The 21,064-nt window shown below is 47.3% G+C and overlaps 1 protein-coding gene across 1 annotated transcript in view; it reads left to right on the top strand.

Moving 5' to 3' along the window:
- The first annotated feature begins 1,075 nt into the window (after positions 1-1,075).
- The window catches only part of LOC119374462 (uncharacterized oxidoreductase SERP2049), a 177,324-nt gene continuing 157,335 nt past the window's right edge, over positions 1,076-21,064 (top strand). The window contains exons 1-2 of the mRNA XM_049411064.1: positions 1,076-1,259; positions 1,610-1,749. Of these exons, the coding sequence (XP_049267021.1) occupies positions 1,223-1,259; positions 1,610-1,749 (177 nt within the window). The 5' untranslated portion in view covers positions 1,076-1,222. The remainder of the gene's footprint in view (positions 1,260-1,609; positions 1,750-21,064) is intronic.

Raw genomic sequence — 21,064 nt, 5'->3', positions numbered from 1 at the left:
TACGGTGAAGCTCGTATATTTATTCCTGATTGATTGCGAAGCTGTCTTCTTATTCCTGCTCTATATTCAGGAGCGCATTTTCATATCATTAGGAAAGAGCCATTTCGTGGAGCTCAAAGTCTTCCGCTATACTGACACTTAAAATAAGAAATCCGTAATTTTCCAGAACTTTCACTTAATCACCGGCACTTACTAATTATTTAGATGACTGATATTTGACCACTCTTTCCATTCGCGGCCTCTTTCGTACTTTTCGTTTGACACTTTCCAATTGTGCGCTTTAAATATTTCATCTATTACCCCATATTACTGAAGAAATGTGAGTAATACCACTACTGCTAATTACTTATATTCTATTATCGCATGATGCATCAGCACCAAAAACATCGAAACAATATCTATATCTGCTGTAGATCTCGTTGCAGGTCATAATCTGAAAACGACATATAACCCGAGCACTCACCGCACTTTTGCTAAGAATGTGGCTTTTAACGTTTATGAATGCATAAGTTAATCACGAGTCTCATTGGCGCACTCATTTCGACTGCCAAAGATCCAAACAACATAGGAGGTTTAAACTGTTTTAGCTGGATTACACGTGATGCAGTATTCCGTTGAGTGTTTCATATAGCTTTACGACAATGAGGAAAATCTGGACCACCTGGGACACTATGCGAAAAATGACGTAGCGTCTGCTGTTGCGCCTGCTGGAGCAAGTGCGCTTGACAAGGCTGCAGATGTAGGCGCTGCAGTGCTTATCTGATGAGTTTCGTTTACTTTCTAAACGTATGGAGTTGGATCGCAATTCGCTTTCTGTATCTTTTTTTGTCCATTTTTTTGCGTTGTTTGCCTCAATTCGAGATACGTAAAGTGTGCTCACGTAACTGAAAGATAGAAAGGTTTTCTCATGGGAGGAAAAATGAATAACCTAGGCCGTACGTTTGGCTACTAATGAACTAGAATAAATCACAACTGCTAGAAGCGCTAAAAAAAGTGCGTTCACAGCAGAGCGTTCCGCCACAGCTGTCACAGCCGGATGTTCTGGCAGGAGGATGATAACGCTGTCGGTTTCGGTTGGAAATAGAAAGGCGTTGGAACACTGTAGCACATATGCCCGGACACTACCTTTGCTCTTGGTCAGATTTGCAGATTGACTAAACCAACAACGGCAGGTCCAGGCCTTTGCTCATCGATATTATTCTCTCAAGGACGTTTTCACGACATGCCTAATTTCGACGGCAAGGTGGCCCTCATCACCGGTAAGAAAACTCCGTTTGCAGCTCCTAAATGTACAAAGCACGATTTCATCTGTGCTAACGACCATGTGAAGGCTTTATGAAAAACATATCATATGGCACTTTAGTGTCAAGCACAGTTCAGCCCGATTGTATTTATCGCTTCTTAATAGAAGTAATAGTTCAGAAAAAGAACAGCCTCATGCTTTCTTTCCGCACGCCTGTGTATTTCCGTTTTTTTTACAACCAACGTCATCATTTGTATTATTATGTTTGAATTTTAATGGTCCGGTGGATCTTTACGTTACAACTCAATGCACCCGCTCTCCTGCAATCGCAGATTTTAGCAACTCGCACATTCTGTTACTGTACAGGTGCATCTTCGGGAATAGGCGAAGGAACTGCTGTTCACTTGGCTTCACTGGGTTGCTGGCTTTCGCTAACGTCCAGGAACATGGTCGCTCTGGAAGCTGTGGCGGAGAGGTGCAGGGCGGAAGGTGTTCCCAAGGACAAGGTACGTCTTTATGCGTGTTTGTTGCCTCGCAATATTCTAGGGAATATTACTTTGACCGCGGAACTGTTTAAACCTGATGTCGAGCCGGCCTTCGTTACAGAAAGCTCGGCGGGTATATGCCATAGAAAGTGGGTATGTGTCAAGCAGCTCCTAGCATAGCATAGCCATGCGTACTATATAGTATAGCAAGTGGCTGCGAAAGAGAAGTGAGGTTAAGGACGAGTGATGTGAAGGTGCGGAGGAGGGAAAGGAGGATGAGAGAAGGTAAAGCATAGCATAGCCATGTTTAGTATAATAAAGCAAGGGGTGGGAAAAGGAAGTGAGGGTCAGAAGGGGTGGTTCTTTATTATTTATGGCCCTGCAGCGGAATACTTCATGCTTGTCAAAGGAAGCCGGCCATGTCTCTGTCTCCTGCCGCTGATTCACCGATATGTTATAGCGTATTCACCACCAGTACCGGAAGAAGCCCGAAAAGTTATTATTGGGCCACAAAGTCGACTGCAACGGTCAAGGAGGCCTAGAGCAGCGGTCACCTGTGCAAACACCAAGCTGACAAGGGGACTTCTAAGCACTCCGAGCAAATGTTACAGCACGAGTGCAATGGAGCCAATATATCATTTATTTATGAGGGGGCGTAACACCTTCGGGTCTCGGCGTCTAAGCGGGCATCGTCGTGTACTGTCGCCACGCGCATCGTCGTGTCCTGTCCATTTGCTTGAGCGCATCAGAGGGCGCCACCGCCTCAGCGATCGCCGTGTGGCGAGAGAGAGTGAACGGCGCGCGTTGACTATGGAAACGCTCTTTCTGCGACGAACGCTGAGCTACCAGGTTGCAAGGAACGAGAAGCCGCCCTCGCCCACGAGAGACAACGCCGACGCAGGCAGCGTCTGCTAGCGAGTTTCTTGATTGAAACAAACCTACTGATCGCGCTGCACAACCGTTCACTGGAACTTGACCTGCAATGTACTGCCGATGGGAGATTTCTCTTGTGTGCAGTTGAACAATAAAGATTCGCCGCGTGCACGTTAAATAAAAGCGGACTGCGAGTCCGTGTCTAACCTTTCCTCTGTCTCTCATTGCCCATTAGCAGTGGTTTTACTGTGGGAAACACCGGCGGACACTGCATGCTTCGCCCCTCCACAGGTTTCACGTTAGTCGAGGTGTCTTTTCCTTGGCTACCTCTTGCCTTGTCACTGCCTCGATCTTTCCAGCCCAGTCTTTTCGCTTTCGCGGCATGCTACCCGTGAGAACCTGGTGCCTCTTGTAACCGCATTATATGAAGCCTTCGAGATATTCAATCTCACCGCCAGTGAGCAAAATATATGGCTTGCTGATGCAACGATGTCCTGCTTCCTTGGTAGAAGCGCTTCGACAATTTCACGTTTTAATTATTTATTGATTTCATTTATTTGTTTACCTCAAGTGCCCCAGCGTGCGTTCTACAAGAGGGATCAATTAAAAAAAATCACGTTCGTTTTAAAATCCTACCAAATAACCTATACTGTGAATGAGCCCCACCCCAAACTGAACAAGCCTCAGGCTACCACATTCAGACTCCTGCAAACACGTTCGTATCCCACTCCTCGGTCCCTTAATAGGATAGACCCCGACCACTTACAGTCGTGCCCCAAATGCGGCCATGACTCATGTTCTTTCGACCACATGCTCTGGCTGTGCGCAACACTTAATGCCTCTCCACCCTTCACGAAGGAGCAATGGGAGGAATCCCTGAAGAGTAGCAATCCACACACCCAACTCCAGGCCATCCAGAGGGCCCACGACATCGCCACGGAACTTGGACTTCCAGTCCCATCGTGGGCAGAGCCACCAACTTGATCTGGGGGCCTCCGGCTCCCCAGATTCGAGTTCCTGAGGACTCCAATAAAGTTCTTGTCTTGTCATGTGATGTGAATGAGCCGACTACAGCCTGAATCCACGCTTCTGAAGCCTCGCATAAGCTTGAATGGGAGTCACACACGGCCAAATACTAGTAGTGGCGGCAGAAAAACCGACGGAAGTGCAGAAAACAAATGAATTCCAAATCCTAATTGCCAGAGTGTTAGGTGGGGCCTCAGCCATTAATCATTTTCACGGACCGCATGTCCCAGTCTGCGTGAATTGTGAGGGAGTCCTAAACATGGACCGGCCATAACAGAAGACGTCGCAGTACTTGTTCCCTAGATTTGAACAAAATTATCAATGTCTCGTGTCTTTGAAGCCGCTGACGTTGGAGTATACAATCTCAAACATGGCGAGTAAGGCTTGTTTCCAGCTCCCAGAATTAAATTTGGCGCTTGCTTTACATAAAAGTGCAGAGTTCTCTTCTCCTCCCCATGCTCATGCTACAATATGCTATGCGCTGCTAGATTACTTGAATAACCGAGTGGTTACGATGCTTTCATTCGGATCGTCAGTACGCGGGTTCAAATTTCGCCTCGCCAAGAAATTTTTTCACCAACTATTTCTCTGTTAATTTCTCTCTCTCTCTCTGTCTGAACTCGTTCTCTCGCCCATCAGATTTATTGCAATTCACGCTGGACGTACGTGCTCTGGATACGAAGCAGAAGAGGATAAAGAGCGCGCGTGCAGGTTCATGATGATGATAAATGTATGTCTACGACAAGTAATGTATGAAGTAAAGTGTTGGATCGGGCTAGTTGGTATTTCATTATTAACGCCATAGCGTTAAAGAGCTCGTATCGCAATATTCCGCTGTCGGTGTTGGCATCGGCGCCGTTGGTTGTGAGCGAAAAATCATCTTGTCCGCGACCGAAAAATCGAAATAGCTGCAAATAAAATAAACAATAAATATGTTGGGTCCGAGTGAGAATCGAACCCAGGCCATCTGCGCGGCAAGCAGGTGTTCTACCACACAGCCACGCCTCTGCTTGGAGCTGCACTTAAAGTAACTTTCATGCATCCCAAAAGTACGCGTCCTGTATACAGGTGTCACAGTACGTGATGTAATATTGCAGTAATATTGCGTGGTACAAGGCTACAAGCGTACATTGCCATCGGGCGTCACACCATGTCAATATCATAACGACTTGGTGGTTTAAAGACAGCCGCCCATTACAAAAGGCACACACATTACTGCGCGTATTCCCCTAAAACCACGTAGTGGGTGCATCGCAACTTCGAAAAAGTTTCTCGCGCATAATTGCTCCTGGTTTAAAGCATCCTACCCATTACATAGGGCACACACCTTAGTGCGCTCATTCTGGTAAACATTCGTAGGGCTCGAAGTGCGTACTAGGGGCAGGATATCGCTATCGCGTTCAATTCTTAAAGGCGAAGCTTAAGCGTTCCCCAATTTTTAAACTGTTCATTGCAAACAATAGAGTGAGCACACATAAAATTGACGAGGACCAGCGACGCACGCCAAACCTAGAGTATCACTGCATAAGCGTTGACGATAAGGAAAAATTTAGAATACTTTTTTCCTACACTCTGTTCTCAATCACACGCAGTGATATGAAATTGCGTAATAGTGAATGTGGAATTCTTTGTCGTGCATTGTTTCATCTCATTAGGAGTCTGCAGCAGGAATGTGCGTTCTGTTGGATTCGGGCTTCATCTAAGTTATTCCATACGAGTGAGAGTTTATCATCCAGTATAACTTGTAATTTGTTGGTTGGTTGGCTGACTTTGACACCCCGAATTGACTCATGCCATAAGAAAAGCCATAGGGTGTGCCTCGGGTAATATTCGCCACCTGTCGTCGTTCAGATATGGGAACCATCGGTAAAAGCGCAACACCACAAAACGCGAGAGGACCAGACGAGCACAGGCGCGCCTGTCCTCGTCTGGTCTTCTCTTGTGTTGTGTGGTGTTGCGCTTTTAACGATGGTTCCCATGTCTAAACACTAACTAGCCCAGCAGTCAACTCCCTTAAAGTCGTTGTTTAACGTTCTCTGAGATCGCATAGGGCAAGGACCTCTATCATTTCTATTAAATAGAACTGCGACCGCCGCGGCTCAAATCGAAGCCGCGACTTTCGGGTCAGCAGCCGAACACCGTAACCACTGGGCCACGGCGTCGGTGTATTTCTGCATTTCTAAAGAAGGATTTTTGTTTGCTGCTGAATTTATGCAGACGAGCAATCAAAATTACATTGGATAGAGTGGTGTGGTGAAGGGGTATTCGAAGATCAGATGATGGGCACTTCATGTGAACAGTGTCATTAGTTATAGCTAGCATATGCAAAGTGCTATGTGCATCTCAAGGCCCTCATTTTGTGGCTTCCGCTATTTTAGGGACACTCCACGCGAGAATTGGATGCTGATGCAACTCTGAGAATTGGTATACAATGCCGGTGCGTGGTACTCCCTATACGCGTGAGTGGAAGTGTGAAAGGGAGCGCCCGAAAGGGGAAAGAGGGTGAGGGCTTCACCAAGAGCGCCAGCTTAGTGAACGCTGAGTGAGAAGGTTACGATGAAGCCCCTGCGGCGGATGGGCAGGGGGAAGTCAAATTAGGCGTAGATTGTCGCCTCTGTCCTGCGGCGTAATATATAGTTATACGAAAGGCGACATTAACAAAAATGAAATGTTACTTTTATTATGCAGCAATAGGAAGACACGGCATTCCTACAGAAACGGCACAACGTTTGACAGTGCAACTTCATTCTGTTTGCAAATAAAATTGTGAAAATGTGCACATCTATTGTATGCTACTATGATTGGAGAAACATTCAATTAGCGACCAATAATCTCAGATATTTACGTTTCTGTGAGCGGTAATTATTACACGTACCGAACCATTAATTTTATATCTATAAAATTGTGAACTTGTGCACGTATAATAAAAATCGTCGTGTTTAAAGCACATGTGACAAGCGAACCACTGCCTCTTTGCCATGACGGCAGCAGCAGCCAAACAAAACGAAGGCGCCAAGCTCGAACCATAGCCAAAGAGAGAGATGCACAAGTGATGCATATTCCGTCGTTAACGTCGAGGCCTTGGCCGCTTTTCTCTTTGTTTCTTTGCTGTCGCTTGAAGCAGCTGCGGTAGGGTCAGGCCGTGGCCTCGTTCTGTGCGTGTGCGTACGTTGAGTTTTGCAAGTGTAAATGAGGATGGCATGCGCGCTGGACGTTCGAGAACATTAATATGACGGCGGTGCTTCCATTAGAATATATTATATTCCAGTGCGGTCTGTTCTGCATTTTCCGCGAAGCAGGTTTTATTTTCGCATAAGTGGTATTTCATTGTTTCAGAATTGTAGTCATACTCGAAGCAGGGTAACCCTTGCTATGGGTGCACATCATCAAATCCTAATATACCTATATTTTAGGCTTACCAAGCAGCGTATACGTTGGTAACATTTATTAGATGTATACATGAGAATCTATAACCATTATGTTTATCAGTATTCACGCTTCACGTATTTTATATGTTACCCTCCAACCATGTAGTTGTTACCCCGGCGCCCGTTTATATTGCTATACTAACCAATCAATATCGCATTTAACCGAACCACTATATGCCAACGTAACTCAATGGGAAGGATTTTCAAATGTTGCATGTCAAGAGACGTGCCGCGTTTTAGCGAATTTCAAATAGAAGAGTCGGCGTGGATTTTCATATCTTGTGATATCCTACCCATTTACGGCGACTGTCATGCAGTGTCCGATTGATACATTAACATGTCATTGCGGTGTTAGGTCAGCAATAAAGTGCGGCACTATGAGCTTACTAAATGCAGTAAAGATATATGTCACTGTCGTGAAATGCCATCACAACTTTCATATAGGGGCCTGAATGGTACTTGGCCAAGGCTTTGGAATCTTTCTTCAATGTGCTACCCAATGAATTGCACTGGCGTTTGTTTTGCGGAGATGAACATATTGTCGAAGTAATAGACCAAACTTATTGGAAGTGTCCATCGCACACATACACGAGCACTTTTGCATTTTTTTTCTTTCAGGAATCGTCAGTTATCATGTGGCTTGACACTGATGTGACGCAGTTAGAGGAACGTCAGTTTTTACAGCGAAACCTGTTATGAGATCACAAGGGCCGTTTTTGGCGCCGTAGTTGTCCGCCGCCGCCGCCGCCGGTGTCCGTAAACACTATCGCTCGAAATAAGAAAAAAAAACGAAATAAGAAAAACATTTTCAGGGTAGAACGATGTTCGAACCAAGGCCCCCCTGCGTGGGAGCCCGGTATCCTACCTCAGAGCCATGCCGGTTTTTTTTTCTTTATTCCCGACTTACACATTTGAAGTCACTGGTTACATACATAAAACGCGTCGGCCACACTTTCGCCAACTCGAGATTAAAATTGTTTCATGCAGATTAACTTATCGAGCACAGAAATCCACACTGGTGTGTCAGGGAGCGTGCGAAGCACCTCTCTCAAACGCACCACGCTTTCAATAAAGTGATCACGAACAGGACGAACAACCTGGTGAACATGTTCAAATTCCGTTTTCGTTCTCCACACGGCGTGGAGGCCCAGGAGCATAAATAAATCATAAGGAATGCCCTCTGATGCGTCTACCGGTAAGAAGCGTATTCCATACGGGCTGAGGGGCAACTCTTTCTTTAATGTGCGCTGTAGCACATCCCAGTAGAAAATGGGATCCCAACAGTCCAGGAAAACATGTTCTATTGTCTCTGGTTTTTTACATAAATAGCAATTGGTTGTCCAGGGTATGACGAAGCCTTTATCGCTAAGCCAAGTTTTAACAGGAAAAGTGTTTGTGTGCAATTGAAAGAAGAAGGTTTTAACTGATGGTAGTACCGGCATTTTCTTTACTCTTTTTAAAATGTCCTGTCCTGGGCCTCCAAGGTGTGGAAAGCGGTACAAAGGCACTGGTAGAACACTTTCAACAAGATCCATATACAATTTTTTCTTGTTAACGCTACCCAGGTACTCATGAGTGAATCGAGCACTCAGCATCCTATACGAAGCAATCACCTCTCGCAAATACCCGATTACAGGCCCACATATGTTTTCACATGACGCCACAATAAATCCAGGTATGAGTCTCTGTAGCCTCACTTGCATGACAGTGCGGAGAAAAGGGTCATTTTGGTCACGTAGGAAAATTAAACGCGACACAAGCTGTCGCAGAAACAAATGAGCTAAACCGAACCCACCAAGCTTGACTGGGCGAAACAAATTCATACGACTGGTCCGCTCCCAGGTGGACGCCCAAACGAACACGGCGAAAACCCGGTGAATTCTCTGAATATTCACTCGTGATGCGCATAGCACATTCATCACATACCAGAACTTTGAGATAAGAAGCAGGTTACAGACAGTGGCCCGTGAAAATATGGACAGTTGCCTGCCTTGCCATGCTGTAACCTTTTCTCTTGCACTTCACACTTCGTCAGACCAGTACGCATCAGGGTCGTGGTAACTACCGAGTGGCACGCCGATGTATTGCGTTGGAACTGCTGACCAGCGCAGTCGGGAGAAGTGCTCCGGCGTTGCGTCCCAGTCGCCATGCCAAAATCCATAACTCTTGTCCCAGTTGATCTGGGCACCAGTGCATTCGCAGAACCTTTCAACAATGGTCGTGGTATACTTAATACTCTCTCTGTCTGAGCAGAAGACGGATTTATCATCTGCGTAGGCTTGTATTTTTACATGTGCCGTCTGTAGCCTAAATCCTGTAATAAGTTCGTTGTGAGTGATGGACAGACAGAGCGGTTCGAGGTACACTGCAAACAACAAGGGCGACAAAGGGCATCCTTGCCTCACTGATGAGCGTACGCGCAGGCTGTCAGTTAGCTCGCCATTAACTATAATGCGTGTAGTGCAGTTACTATACGCCATCCTAACGCCCTCAAGTATGACATGGCCAACATTAGAATGTTCTAATATGCTGAAGAGGATCTGGTGTGAGACGCGGTCGAATGCTTTCGCCAGGTCATACTGCACCATCGCCACGTGCTCACCCAGCGCATCACAGCATTCGAGCACACTTCGCGCAACGTGTACGTTCATCGCGATACTGCGACCTTTGATCCCGCATGTCTGGTGGGAACCCACCAACGTCGTTATAACCCCTTGGAGCTTTTTTGCTAGTACCTTCATAAATATTTTGTAGTCGACGTTTGTGAGACTAATTGGACGGTAAGATGCTGCAGACAGAAGTTTTGCTGGGTCATCACTTTTTGGGATGAGCACAACGTGCGACGTTGTGAACGATAATGGTACCCGTTTCAAGTCATATGCTTCGACTAAAACTCTCAGCAGCATCTGAGCGACCATGCTCCTAAACGTTTTATAAAAAGCTGCACCGAGGCCATCGGGCCCAGGTGCTTTCCCCAGAGTCAACTCGTCGATAGCGTCTTCGATTTCACGTATAGTGATCGGCCATTCGAGGCGTGCCTTATCGTCATCGTCCAACTTCGGCATAAATCGAAGGAATTCCTCCTGGAAGCCATCTAAGGGGTCTGGTTGGTGGACTAGAAGGTTATTAAAATGCTCGGCTATCACGCGCTTGATGACCCTGCTATCAGACGTGATTTCGTCGCCGTTAGCTATCTGGCGGATTTCTTTCTGGAACGCGTATCTTTTTGTTGGCCTTTCCCCAACCCATAGTTTATCGGCTCTCGCACGTATGATCGCTGCTTTATATTTTGCAGCGTCGATTTCCTCCAGCTGACATTTCACGTCTCTTAATTCCTTGCTAAAAGTACCGGGCTGGTTGTTTTCCATACTACTGAAAAATTCGAGCTGCTCTCGTAGCATTCGCTCAGTTTGGTTCTGTTCATACTTCAGAATGCTACTTCTCTCCATAGCCGTTATTTTAACTACTTGTTTAAATTCTTCCCATTCAGCTGCCAAACTGGTTGACGGCGCATCGAGAAGCTTCTCCAATTTTTCTGCTACTAAGCTTACGAAATGCTCGTCATCGAGTAGCTTAACATTAAACTTCCACAGGTTCCAATTTAAGCGGCTTTTAACCTGCCTTTTTCCTAACCCGGCCATAACTAAACAGTGGTCGCTGAAAGAAACAGGTTTGACATCGTACGCTGTGCACAAAGGTAGAAGTTCTGCTGATACATAAACTCTGTCCAGTCTGGCGTGGCTGTCACGTTGGAAATGAGTGTACGTCGGGCGAATGCCACTGGAATAAACACTGCCAACGTCTTCTAAGCCATTGTCGTGCACTATCTCGGATAGCAACTCGGCACTCTTATCGCTAACTCGAGATTTCCTAGAGCGATCTTCGGCCGCACAGACACAGTTGAAGTCACCTAAGAGCAATACCATTTTCTCGCAGTTTAAGTGCGTTTTGAAGCATTCGAAAAATAATTTGCGCTCTGTTTCCACGTTTGGTGCATACGCGCAGACCGCGCGGCAACACAAACCGGAAAGGCTGAAATCTACGACCAAGAGGCGTCCACTTTCGCACGATACAACTGTTTGTACACATATGCCTAAGTTGCCACGTACGAAAAGGGCGCAACCGCCCGAACTTCCAACCGCGTGGCAAACACATACATCAAAGTGAGGGCGAAAAACAGACGCCATCCGGTCTGTTGCTTCCTGGCTCTCTATTTTCGTTTCCTGGACTGCAACTCGTGATCAAGTAGTAGGCGGCTCACTTGACACTGTCTCCTTCTAGCGCCAAGCCGTCGAACGTTTAGGGTTGCCACCCGTAGCCCAATTTCAAAATTCATAGCCATATCGGTGAAACATTAAGGTCAAACATGGCCAGGAAACGAAGTAATAGAAAGCCTCTTTGAATGCGACATGCTTGGCAAAAACAGCGCTTTGGCTTCGCCATGGTACACATATATAGAAAAACACCACGAGCCCCGCTCCCAATCCCTTCCCCGTTAGCCGCTGCCACTACGGAGGCGGGTTTGCCGCCGACCGTCGTGGTTCACCCGGAATGTTCGGCCGTGGTTTGAAAGGAAAGCGCCTCCCACCTGGTGCTTTAGTCGGTGGCTCGTCCCCACCGCCATCGTCCAGCTGCGGCTCGCTGCTCGTGGTCTGCTCATGCGGCCGTTTCCCGGCCGCCGCGCTAGCTGATCCTTGGGTAGTGTCCATGCACTCATCAGCGGGTTGACTGACACTCGCCTGAGGCACAGGCTCTGATGTGCTAGCCTTCCTCGCCGACGTGGCCACGGCGGCTCGGGCAGGCGCATCTTCGGGTTCCCTTACAGAGGCCGCGAGAGGTTGCTTGTCAGGTTGACCCGGCGGAGTAGAAGACGACGTTGACGGTGCACCCTCACGGGCGCTTGTCGGAGACGCCGCTTCCTCAGAGTCCGCCTCATCGATCAGAAGGTCGGCCGAGTCCTCGCTGCTCCCTGGTGCTGTCACGCTGGCGTACGTTCGCTGACACTGGCGGTCTTCGTGACCGAAACGCCGGCAAACCCCACACCTTGGTATGCGGCACTCACGGCGGATATGGCCCGTGCCACGACAGCGAAGGCAGAGCGGAGCCCTTCCCGGCACAACGACAAGTGCGAGTTCACCCGAGACACTTAGCTGGTGTGGAAGGTCATCAATTTTGACCCCGGCGTTCATCTTGAGGCTCACGACTCCAGTTGTGGATACCTTGTCCGCTACTCCCTCGGCATGCTACCGCTCCCTGACGACGTCGGTGACCTTGCCGAAGGGCGCGAGGGCAAGTCGTAAGTCCTCGTCAGGCACGCTATGAAGGAGCCAGTGTACCTTCATTCGAATATCCCTGTTAGCCGGGTCGATGACAATGCAGCGCTTGCCTTTAACTTGCAGTTCACCAGTGTTGACCAACATCTTCGTTGACTCCGCATCCTTCAGAGTGACGGCCCACACGTGGCTCATGCGATACGCCCCCAAGGCGATAACCTCGGGGAGTATCGACCTGAGCCAGGGCGTCACGAAAGTCCTCAACCTTGTAGGGGCGAGCGCCTACGTCCGCGTGCAAAAAAACTGTATTTAAAACCAACCGACCTGTAGGCAAACTAGGCAGAATAACCTGGTACTCATTATCCGTTGCCGAAAACCTGTTTCTGCGGCCAGGCGTGGCCGCTATCGCCGCTCCGTCGGAACAAATGATAACACGTCCGTTCGCTACCACGGCCGGAAGTGGAATCTAGAGCCACGCCGGTGCTTGAAACTGCTTTGCGAAAAGACCCTATACAGGCTCCATGTCGGGAAGGAACCGCATTAACATGTGTAATGTAGCGTGGTAGAAGAGTAAAATAACAACCAAGCGTCACACAACGTGAATTCTGTAACCAGGTGTCACACAATGCCAATTGCGCAACGAGTGGGTTGTTGAATGCTTCCAACCCATTACAAAGGGCTCTGCCATAATTCTTCAGCGTCATCAGCCACAGCATCAACAAAGTGCACATAATGCCTTACAGGTGTTTAGCAGGTACCACGGTTCTCCACAGAATGACGAAAAATTGCATAGTGGCTGCTTCTCACAAAAATTATAATGATTTATAGCGTAGTGGGTTCCTCGCAAGTGCACTTCCATTGGTTGCCAAGCAAGCCCATAAGTCTCCCATGATCCATTTCCTCAGGGTCTCAATAAAGTTAACTCCCTCTCTTTATCTCTTTCTCACGTTAGCGTATGTTATAAAGCGTGGTGGGAGAGTGACAGCGTCACACAATGCGAATTAAGTAACTAGTGGGTCCTTTAAAGCTTCCAACCCATTATAAAATGCTTACTCATAATTCTTCATCCTCATCAGCCGTCCCATAAGGAAACTGCTCATAATGCCTTACAGATGGTACCCCGCCTCTCCGCAGAATGACGAGTAATGCCGTGGTGGGTGCTTCCCAACTTCACAAAAATTATGACTTCTGGCGTAGTGGGCACGTTGCTAGTGTACTTGTATTAGTAGCCACAAGAGAGATTGTAACGGGCTCTAGAAATGCCGCTCTTCGAGCTTTCGGTGTGGCTGTGCTGCGCTTTCCGCGCAGGCCTGGCATTTTTTTACTGCCCCCATTATATTTCATTAAATGAGATAAACGTTTAATCGGTAATGCTGAGGAGGTTCTCGCATGGCGTGCGTTTGTCGGGTGCTCTCGAGGTGCATGCGCACAGTATCTCAGACGTCCTCTTGTTTTTTCACACCACGCAGAAGAGACGCCACCATCAATGCTGGGAGGCTATTTGCAATTAACACAGAGACAGCAGAATATCACTACAAACTAAATTTCTCCAACTGGCTCAATGCTCCTACCCGTTCAACAACACTTCCGTGGAGGTTCAGAAGGCATTGAACTTTTGAACTTGTGTTCTCTGCTCCCAGGCTAGGCCAGACGAAACGTAAAATAAGCTGGCGACCGCAGTTATATGCGGACAGGTTCATAAATCGAACAGAGTTAGAGCACATTACCGACGGTCGCTTGCTGATGAAACCTCAGAGCTTGCAGTCGTGTTGCAGCGCGCATTCTACTGCTCACTATTGCTTTCATTGTCTGAGGAAGTGACAAGATAAAACATGAAATGACTTTAAATTCACGTACGAGCAGCAGAGTTTCTCACGGAAGTCACTCGGCACATATGAAATCTGGCTTTTATCTGATTGTCTTCCACGAAAAAAACTCCTACTGGAACAGCTGCGCCCAGCCCCGTTGTCAGGCGATTCCCGTTCACATGCATTTGCATGTGACATGACATGCACTCGCATGTTAACAATGGAAACCAAGATGTAGTTTTTCTTGGTTTTGGCAACACCGGGCAATTCTGGGCAGGGTAAATAAGGGCGCATTCACTGGTGATGGTGAGGCATTGCGTACGATACAGACGCCACTGTATCGCGACTATCAAATTTAGGGGAGCCGTTGAGACTGCAACAGGTCAGCACGTCGGACAGCCGTCACGTCAGACACGTGAACTTGCTTGAGTGAGATCATGCTGCCGTTTTACGAACTTTCCATTGGCACATTTTCATTCGACCGTTATCGGTACCCTCACCCGGTTACGCAAGGTACGCGGGGTTCACCCGTCGATTCCATCGCACATATCTGGAACATACATCCACATTATCAATGCGACAAGCCCATAATTGTGCACCGTAGCTTGGCTGGCGTCAGCGGGTAATATGCATGCCGAACAGGGGCCACGCCGCTCACCCAGCAGCTCTGCAGCCACGTGTCAAAAAAGTTACATAAGTTCTAAATGCACAAATAATGCCAGTGGGGAAGCCGCTGTGAACAAAAGTTATCAGCGGTGCTTCTATAAAAGTATTATAGTTTAACCAAGTGTTGAAAATTTTGTGGGTTACCGCCTTCAGATATCATGATTTTTTGCAGGTAACAAATGATTTGCGTTGTCTCGTAATGTCATGCAGCGAGCAATGGGAAAGAAGCAGTAAGCGAGGAGAAAAACCTACAAGCTGCCGATAATTCAAGAGTGGTCACAATATTCGAATGTGAATTCACAGCTATATGCGTGGCCATCACATTTTTTGTCGTGGGGCGACCCGTTCGGCGCGGTAATACAATGGCTTTCAGCCATGGATGTTTCGGGGACCCCTAGTGGACTGGTGGAAGTGATGCGGAACACCATGTAGCAAGAGAAAAGGCGGAGGGAACATAAATTAGCGGAACACGCAGCGTGACATAGGTGTCTTTGTTTCTCCCTGGCAAAGAATGGTCAAACTAACGCGCCACGCCAATTCAATAAGCTGTGCGGTCTGCAGCTACATTCAACCGGTTTTAGCGAAGTTTGCTCTTCAAATATGCAGGCCTGGAAAAGGCATTCTTGCGTGCATATGTCGTAAAGAACTGCCACAAAAGCTTGAAAACCATCTCAAGGAGGAGTGGAACGTGAATAGCTCCGACTCAATACAAGCTTGCTATGCGGTGAAGCATATCAAAAATCATAAGGGCCCACTGTCACGGGACAGTGTGCCTCCAAAAAACGCGTTTCTTTTTTTTTCGATGATGGGTTTCGCGGGCCCCCAGAAATGGCTTCACGGACCCCAGGCGGTCTGCGGGTCCCATTTGAGAACCACTGTTGTAACATCAAACGTACAACAATCTCACGCGTCACGCCATCAGTGACATCGCCTCACTATATTGTTTCATCATAATGATGCAATTATGTGCAAATTTCGTGCACATACCTTTGCCGTCCGGCATTCACGCTAGTGAACAGGACAGCGCGTTGAAGGACAGCTCAAAGCACATGTATTTATGCAGTGCCATAATGCACCTTGGTGGGCTAACTGATTAATGATTAATTAATAAAATGCGATAGCAAGAAACTAATGCTATACGAAGTGAGGCTCGCCAATGGATACTCTCAGTTTGAACAGCGCTCCTGTTGCAAAGGCGGCCGAAGCAGCGAAGGAAACTAGCGTGCTTCAAGTGTCGAGCTGTGACACTTGATAGTTCGCGCTCATCTTCTCTTTGTTCGTTTAGCGGCGTCCCTTGAGCTCGAGTGACTTTCGTACGCTCCGTAGCATGAGCGCTGCACATCACGGTGAAAGTGTGAAACATCCCTCTTCCCCTCACCACGAGAAAACCGTGCGAGCAAGACAGCGGAAGGGCAAGATTCTCCCTGCGCAAATATAAGAAGCGAGCGAGCTCGCCGACGACTTTTAAGTGCGCCCGTCGCGCTCCTAGCGCCATCTCGCTGGTAATGAAGAAACGCTTATAAACGCCTGCCGTCTCTGAGTCCGTCCAGCGGTAAAGGGTGTGTATATAACACTCGCCGTTAGCTACGTGGAGGAATCTGCGTTTCGTGGCGTAGTGGATAGCGCCACTCGCTGCAGAGCAAGAGGTCCCTGGTTCGATTCCGCGCTTCGGAAGCATTTTTCTGAATTATTTTTCTTTGAGGCTTTTATATAGATATATACATACTTATACATATACGGTGCATGACGACGGCGACGGCAAAATTCAGCCGAGACTGTTCATATAATTGCTATCGCAATAAAATTGCGGCGCAGTGAGAGAAGACGTTTACAAGGGTGCAGCTGTCCTCGCGAACGTTGTCTTTCGTCTTTTGCTGCTGCGCAATTCTACCATACATCTATACACATTTCATTGTGTTGTACCAACAAGTGTCCTGGAGTTCTATTCAAGCACTCCGGTGTTTTTGCTGGGCATGGATGCCAACGGGTGACCGTTCGTATTGTCTGCAGCGAACGGTATATTCCAGCACAACAAAAACGTTACATTGGCACATTCAGGCATACCAATCACTAAAAGCTGCCGCCGTAAAACAGCGAAGTCAGCTGGCCCATTCATTTGCAGGCAGCTTTGACGTGTCTCAGGAAGCCAGAGTTCGCGAGATGGCTCGTAAATACAGGAAATGGGTGCTGATCATCGGCTTTTGAATGCTAGTTAGTACAAGGCGCGCGCACCTGTTATTTTTTTCTTCATCGACTCTCACTTTTATATCCCTATTCGCTGCGATGGGTCAATGACACGTTCCGCCTTCAACAATGTGGTCGCGGAACAGCTTTCACAAAATGGCGAAGCGCGCCCGGCGCCCTACGGAACAGAGCAGAGACGCCAAGCGATCGTCCTAGGCTCAGGCAGGGGCCGTATACGCTTATCGTCGTCACGCTTCTCAACAAATGACGGCTTATTTAGACATAAAGAACGCGAAGCGAAATACATATATCAAACAGAGAGGCCTTTTTCACGTTAAGGAAATAACTTACCCCAGTTTCACCCCTTGTGACATGTGAAGAAATAGCGCAGCTGCTTCACAAACTGCCTATCCGCGCCACCTAGCGGTACGCCACCTAGCGGCGACAGGGGCGCTCTCCCGGATATGAGCCCTCTTGGTACTCGCCTGCATGTTAATTTTTTATTCCCGTGCATGACATTGTTAGTTCGTTGTGTTGACGCAGAGCGCTGTCTGCGATAAGACCGCCACATATCTGCCTTGATAGCAGTATCGGAGCAATCACTGCAACCTTTGTCGACTGGTGTGCCAGTGTGTAGATAAGTTTCACGAAGCGCTGCGACGATCTTTTTACGCTACGTTTACTGGCGCATGTTGGTTGGCGGCATCTTGGTCCAATGAGTGTTGCTGCTTCTGCGTCTTGAGAGAAAGGGTAGGGAGGTGTTTCACTGTCATCAAAAATAAAGAAAAAGCGCATGCATAGAAAATTTTCTTTCACACATAGGCGCATCTTCGTATCAGTCGCTGAAAACGTAGTAGACTTGCTTCAGGCCACGTGGTGATTGCCTATTTGGAAAGATGCCGCTGCGTGTTCCACTTGACGAAAGAAGGCACATTGTGCGTTTATATATAGAGGGAATACCTCAGCGCGAAATGTGCCGCCGAAGCAACAGGAGCCGGACTGCCGTGAATAGGATTATTCAAGCTTTCCGCGACGATGGCAGATTCACAGATATGGAGCGGAGTGGGCGTCCAAGGGCCACGACTGAGGAAGAGGACCGCCTGATTACGGCCGCCATCGTGGCTGATCCTTTTGAAAGTGCAGAGGATATCCGAGAAGCGTTCTCGCTCACGGTATCGTCTGAGAGTGTAAGAAGAACGCTGAGTGAGCTTGGCCTGCAGTCTTTCGTAGCAGCACAGAAGCCCTGCCTCTCAGACAGCCAGCTACAAGAACGACTCATGTTAGCTACAGCAATGAAAGATTGGACAACAGAGAAATGGGACGATGTCATCTTTAGCAACGAGTCAACGTTTTCCACGCGCTGGGACCAACGGAAGCGGGTTTGGCGTCCACTAAACTGCAGGTGTGTTTACAGTGTATTGGCAGTTAATTCACGAAGCTAATTCTGCATCACAACATATGTTTCACGTAAAATGAGGTTTTGGATATTACGAGATTTTTCTGTAGTGGTATTACGTTGAAAACATTAATTTAACGATTGTTTCATAGTACTACTTACTCTGAAGCTAATTAAAAGCTGCCAGTGCGTCTTTCAGTACTATCTAATGATGTTCGCGCGTTTTCTATTGCAACTCTATAACAGCATTATAAAGTTCATACGCAAGAGGAATTGCAACATTTTTAGACGCGCCGCTGGAACCCAATTGTGTGCTATTTCTTGCAGATATCTGCCTAATTACACACAGAGTGTTCTATCCAGTGGACGATGTTCCGTGAGCGTGTGGGGAGCAATCAGCAAAGATGGCCTTGGTCCCCTTGTGCGTCTGGAAGGGCCCTTCACTGCGTCACGGTACTGCGACGTCATCACCAGACACCTCGTTCTGCATGCGCTGGATGGTCCCTTCTGCGACGGCTGCTACTTTTTTCAACACGACCGCAGCCCGATCCATAAAGCACGTATCGTCCAGTCATTGCTAGAAGAACATGCTGTTTGCCAGCTCGAGTGGCCTCCATGTGGCGCCGACTTGAATCCCATAGAAAATGTCTGGGGCATGTTGAAGAAACGACTGTCCACACGAGCCAACCGCGGCCGCACGGCCGATACGCTGTGGCAAGCGATCGCACAAGAATGGCAAAACCTGCGCGGTCGACTTGTTTCGGCTGAATTTTGCCGACAGCGACGTCACGGGTACAGCATCACGAGAAACCTCGGCACGAAATGGCGTCGGCGGCGCGGAAGCGCGCTGTTGCCAGACTGTAGTGCAGCAGTTCCCAGACTGGCGGCGAGATCAAAAGAGCGCCGAACTCTCCCAACGGCTCTGGTTGAACTCTTAAAGGCGAAGCTTAAGGGTCCCCCAATTTTTTTGTATTTAGTACCTGACGTCATCACAGTTAGCCATACTACTATAATATATAATAATAATTGTAGTGGTTTAACTTCCCAAAACCACGATATGATTCTTGTAGGCGCCGTAGTAGAGTGCTCCGGAAATTTTGACCACCTGGGGTTCTTTAACGTGCACCTAAATCGAAGTACACGGGCCTTAAAGGGACTGTCTACCGTCCTTCATCGCTTTTCTGTTTTGTACCGCAATAGAAAGCGTACCGTCTGAATTGTCCAACCTTGCAGCGGTTTCCCTGGAAAGTGAGTAGAAATTTTTAAAACACAATTTTTCGATCTGCGTTCGGTATTCTTCCATTGGCGTGAAACGTGCCCACAACACTGGTTGCTGGACGCGATGACGATTGTAGTGCCGGTAATAATTAAAACCGAAAGCACATGTAATTTCTGTAGGATTACTTTATTTTCACTGAGCACTATTGTAATGAACGTAACAGTCGTTTTCAGCACGCTAGCGGTTAAATGATGCCTTATTATACGATTACAGAACACTTCTTTTTATGTAATCGCAATCTATGCGTTTATTTTAGCACTGCTGCCGCAATACAAGCCAAGTCGATTCATCAGAAAGATACAATATATGCGCGCCTTCACAGCGCAGCATGTGAGACATCCTAACAACAATACAGCGGCACAGTACGACGAGCGCGGAGAGCCGGGTGGCATAGCGCATGAGTTGAAGCAGAATAAATCGAAGACGGCGCCGCAAGCAGCGCCACCGGGCGCCTGTTTGAATGCGTGAGAAAAAAAAAAGGCGAAAAATTACTCTCTGACGCAACCGAAAGGTGCCTCGAGTGTGTAAAATACAATTTCAAATTATACATGTTTGTTTTTAAGCAAAGTGATCCACTGGTATGACAAGAAATCCTCTAAATTAGACAATTTAGAGGATTTCTTGTCATACCAGTGGATTGAACCACATCGCAGTTCGGTGACGCTAGCGGTCATTCTTTCGCAATTTTCAACATCAAATTAAAAATACAATTCCTTTTTTATGGGGCAAAAGCATGCTCGTTGCCGCCGATGTGACGAACGATCTTCTCGTTTTCACCACAATCGGAAAAATTTTTCTGAGCGGTAGACAGTCCCTTTAGGCATTTTCGCCTTCATCGAAAATGCGCCGCCGCGAGCCATACTGCTGCGTAAAGTCAGAATTCGCACTGTAGCCTGAAGATAGCCGCATTCCATACTTCGCTTTAACCGGGCCATTACGGTATTATTTATTTATTTATTTATTTATTTATTTATTTATTTATTTTCAATACTGTCGACCCCAGTCACGGAGTCATTACAGAGGGCATATTGTACATTGTATTCATTCATAACGAGCAAGCAATAACATTCCAAGTAACATACGGGTTCACTTACACTATTGGTAAACAACAACGAAATACTAGGAACAATGAATTTTCTTTACTGAAAAACAAGGAGATATTCGTACCAAAATTTGTTATACACTGTTATAAAAATATATAGATATGTACCGCATCTTTAATATCGGCACAACCATCACTATCTACAAGTGCGTCCGGCAAACCATTCCGCATTTTATTTGCGCAAGGAAAAAAAAGAGAGACTGAAACGAGAGGCATCAATTTGAAACGCGCCAAATTTTTCGGTATGCATATCAGAGAGCAGGACAAATGACGGTGACAGAATCAACAATATGCGCAGTTT

This window comes from Rhipicephalus sanguineus, chromosome 11, assembly GCF_013339695.2.
Source record: "Rhipicephalus sanguineus isolate Rsan-2018 chromosome 11, BIME_Rsan_1.4, whole genome shotgun sequence".
NCBI lineage: Eukaryota > Metazoa > Arthropoda > Arachnida > Ixodida > Ixodidae > Rhipicephalus > Rhipicephalus sanguineus.
Note: the sequence above shows the minus strand (reverse complement) of the source record. Positions and strands in the feature narration are given on the sequence as shown.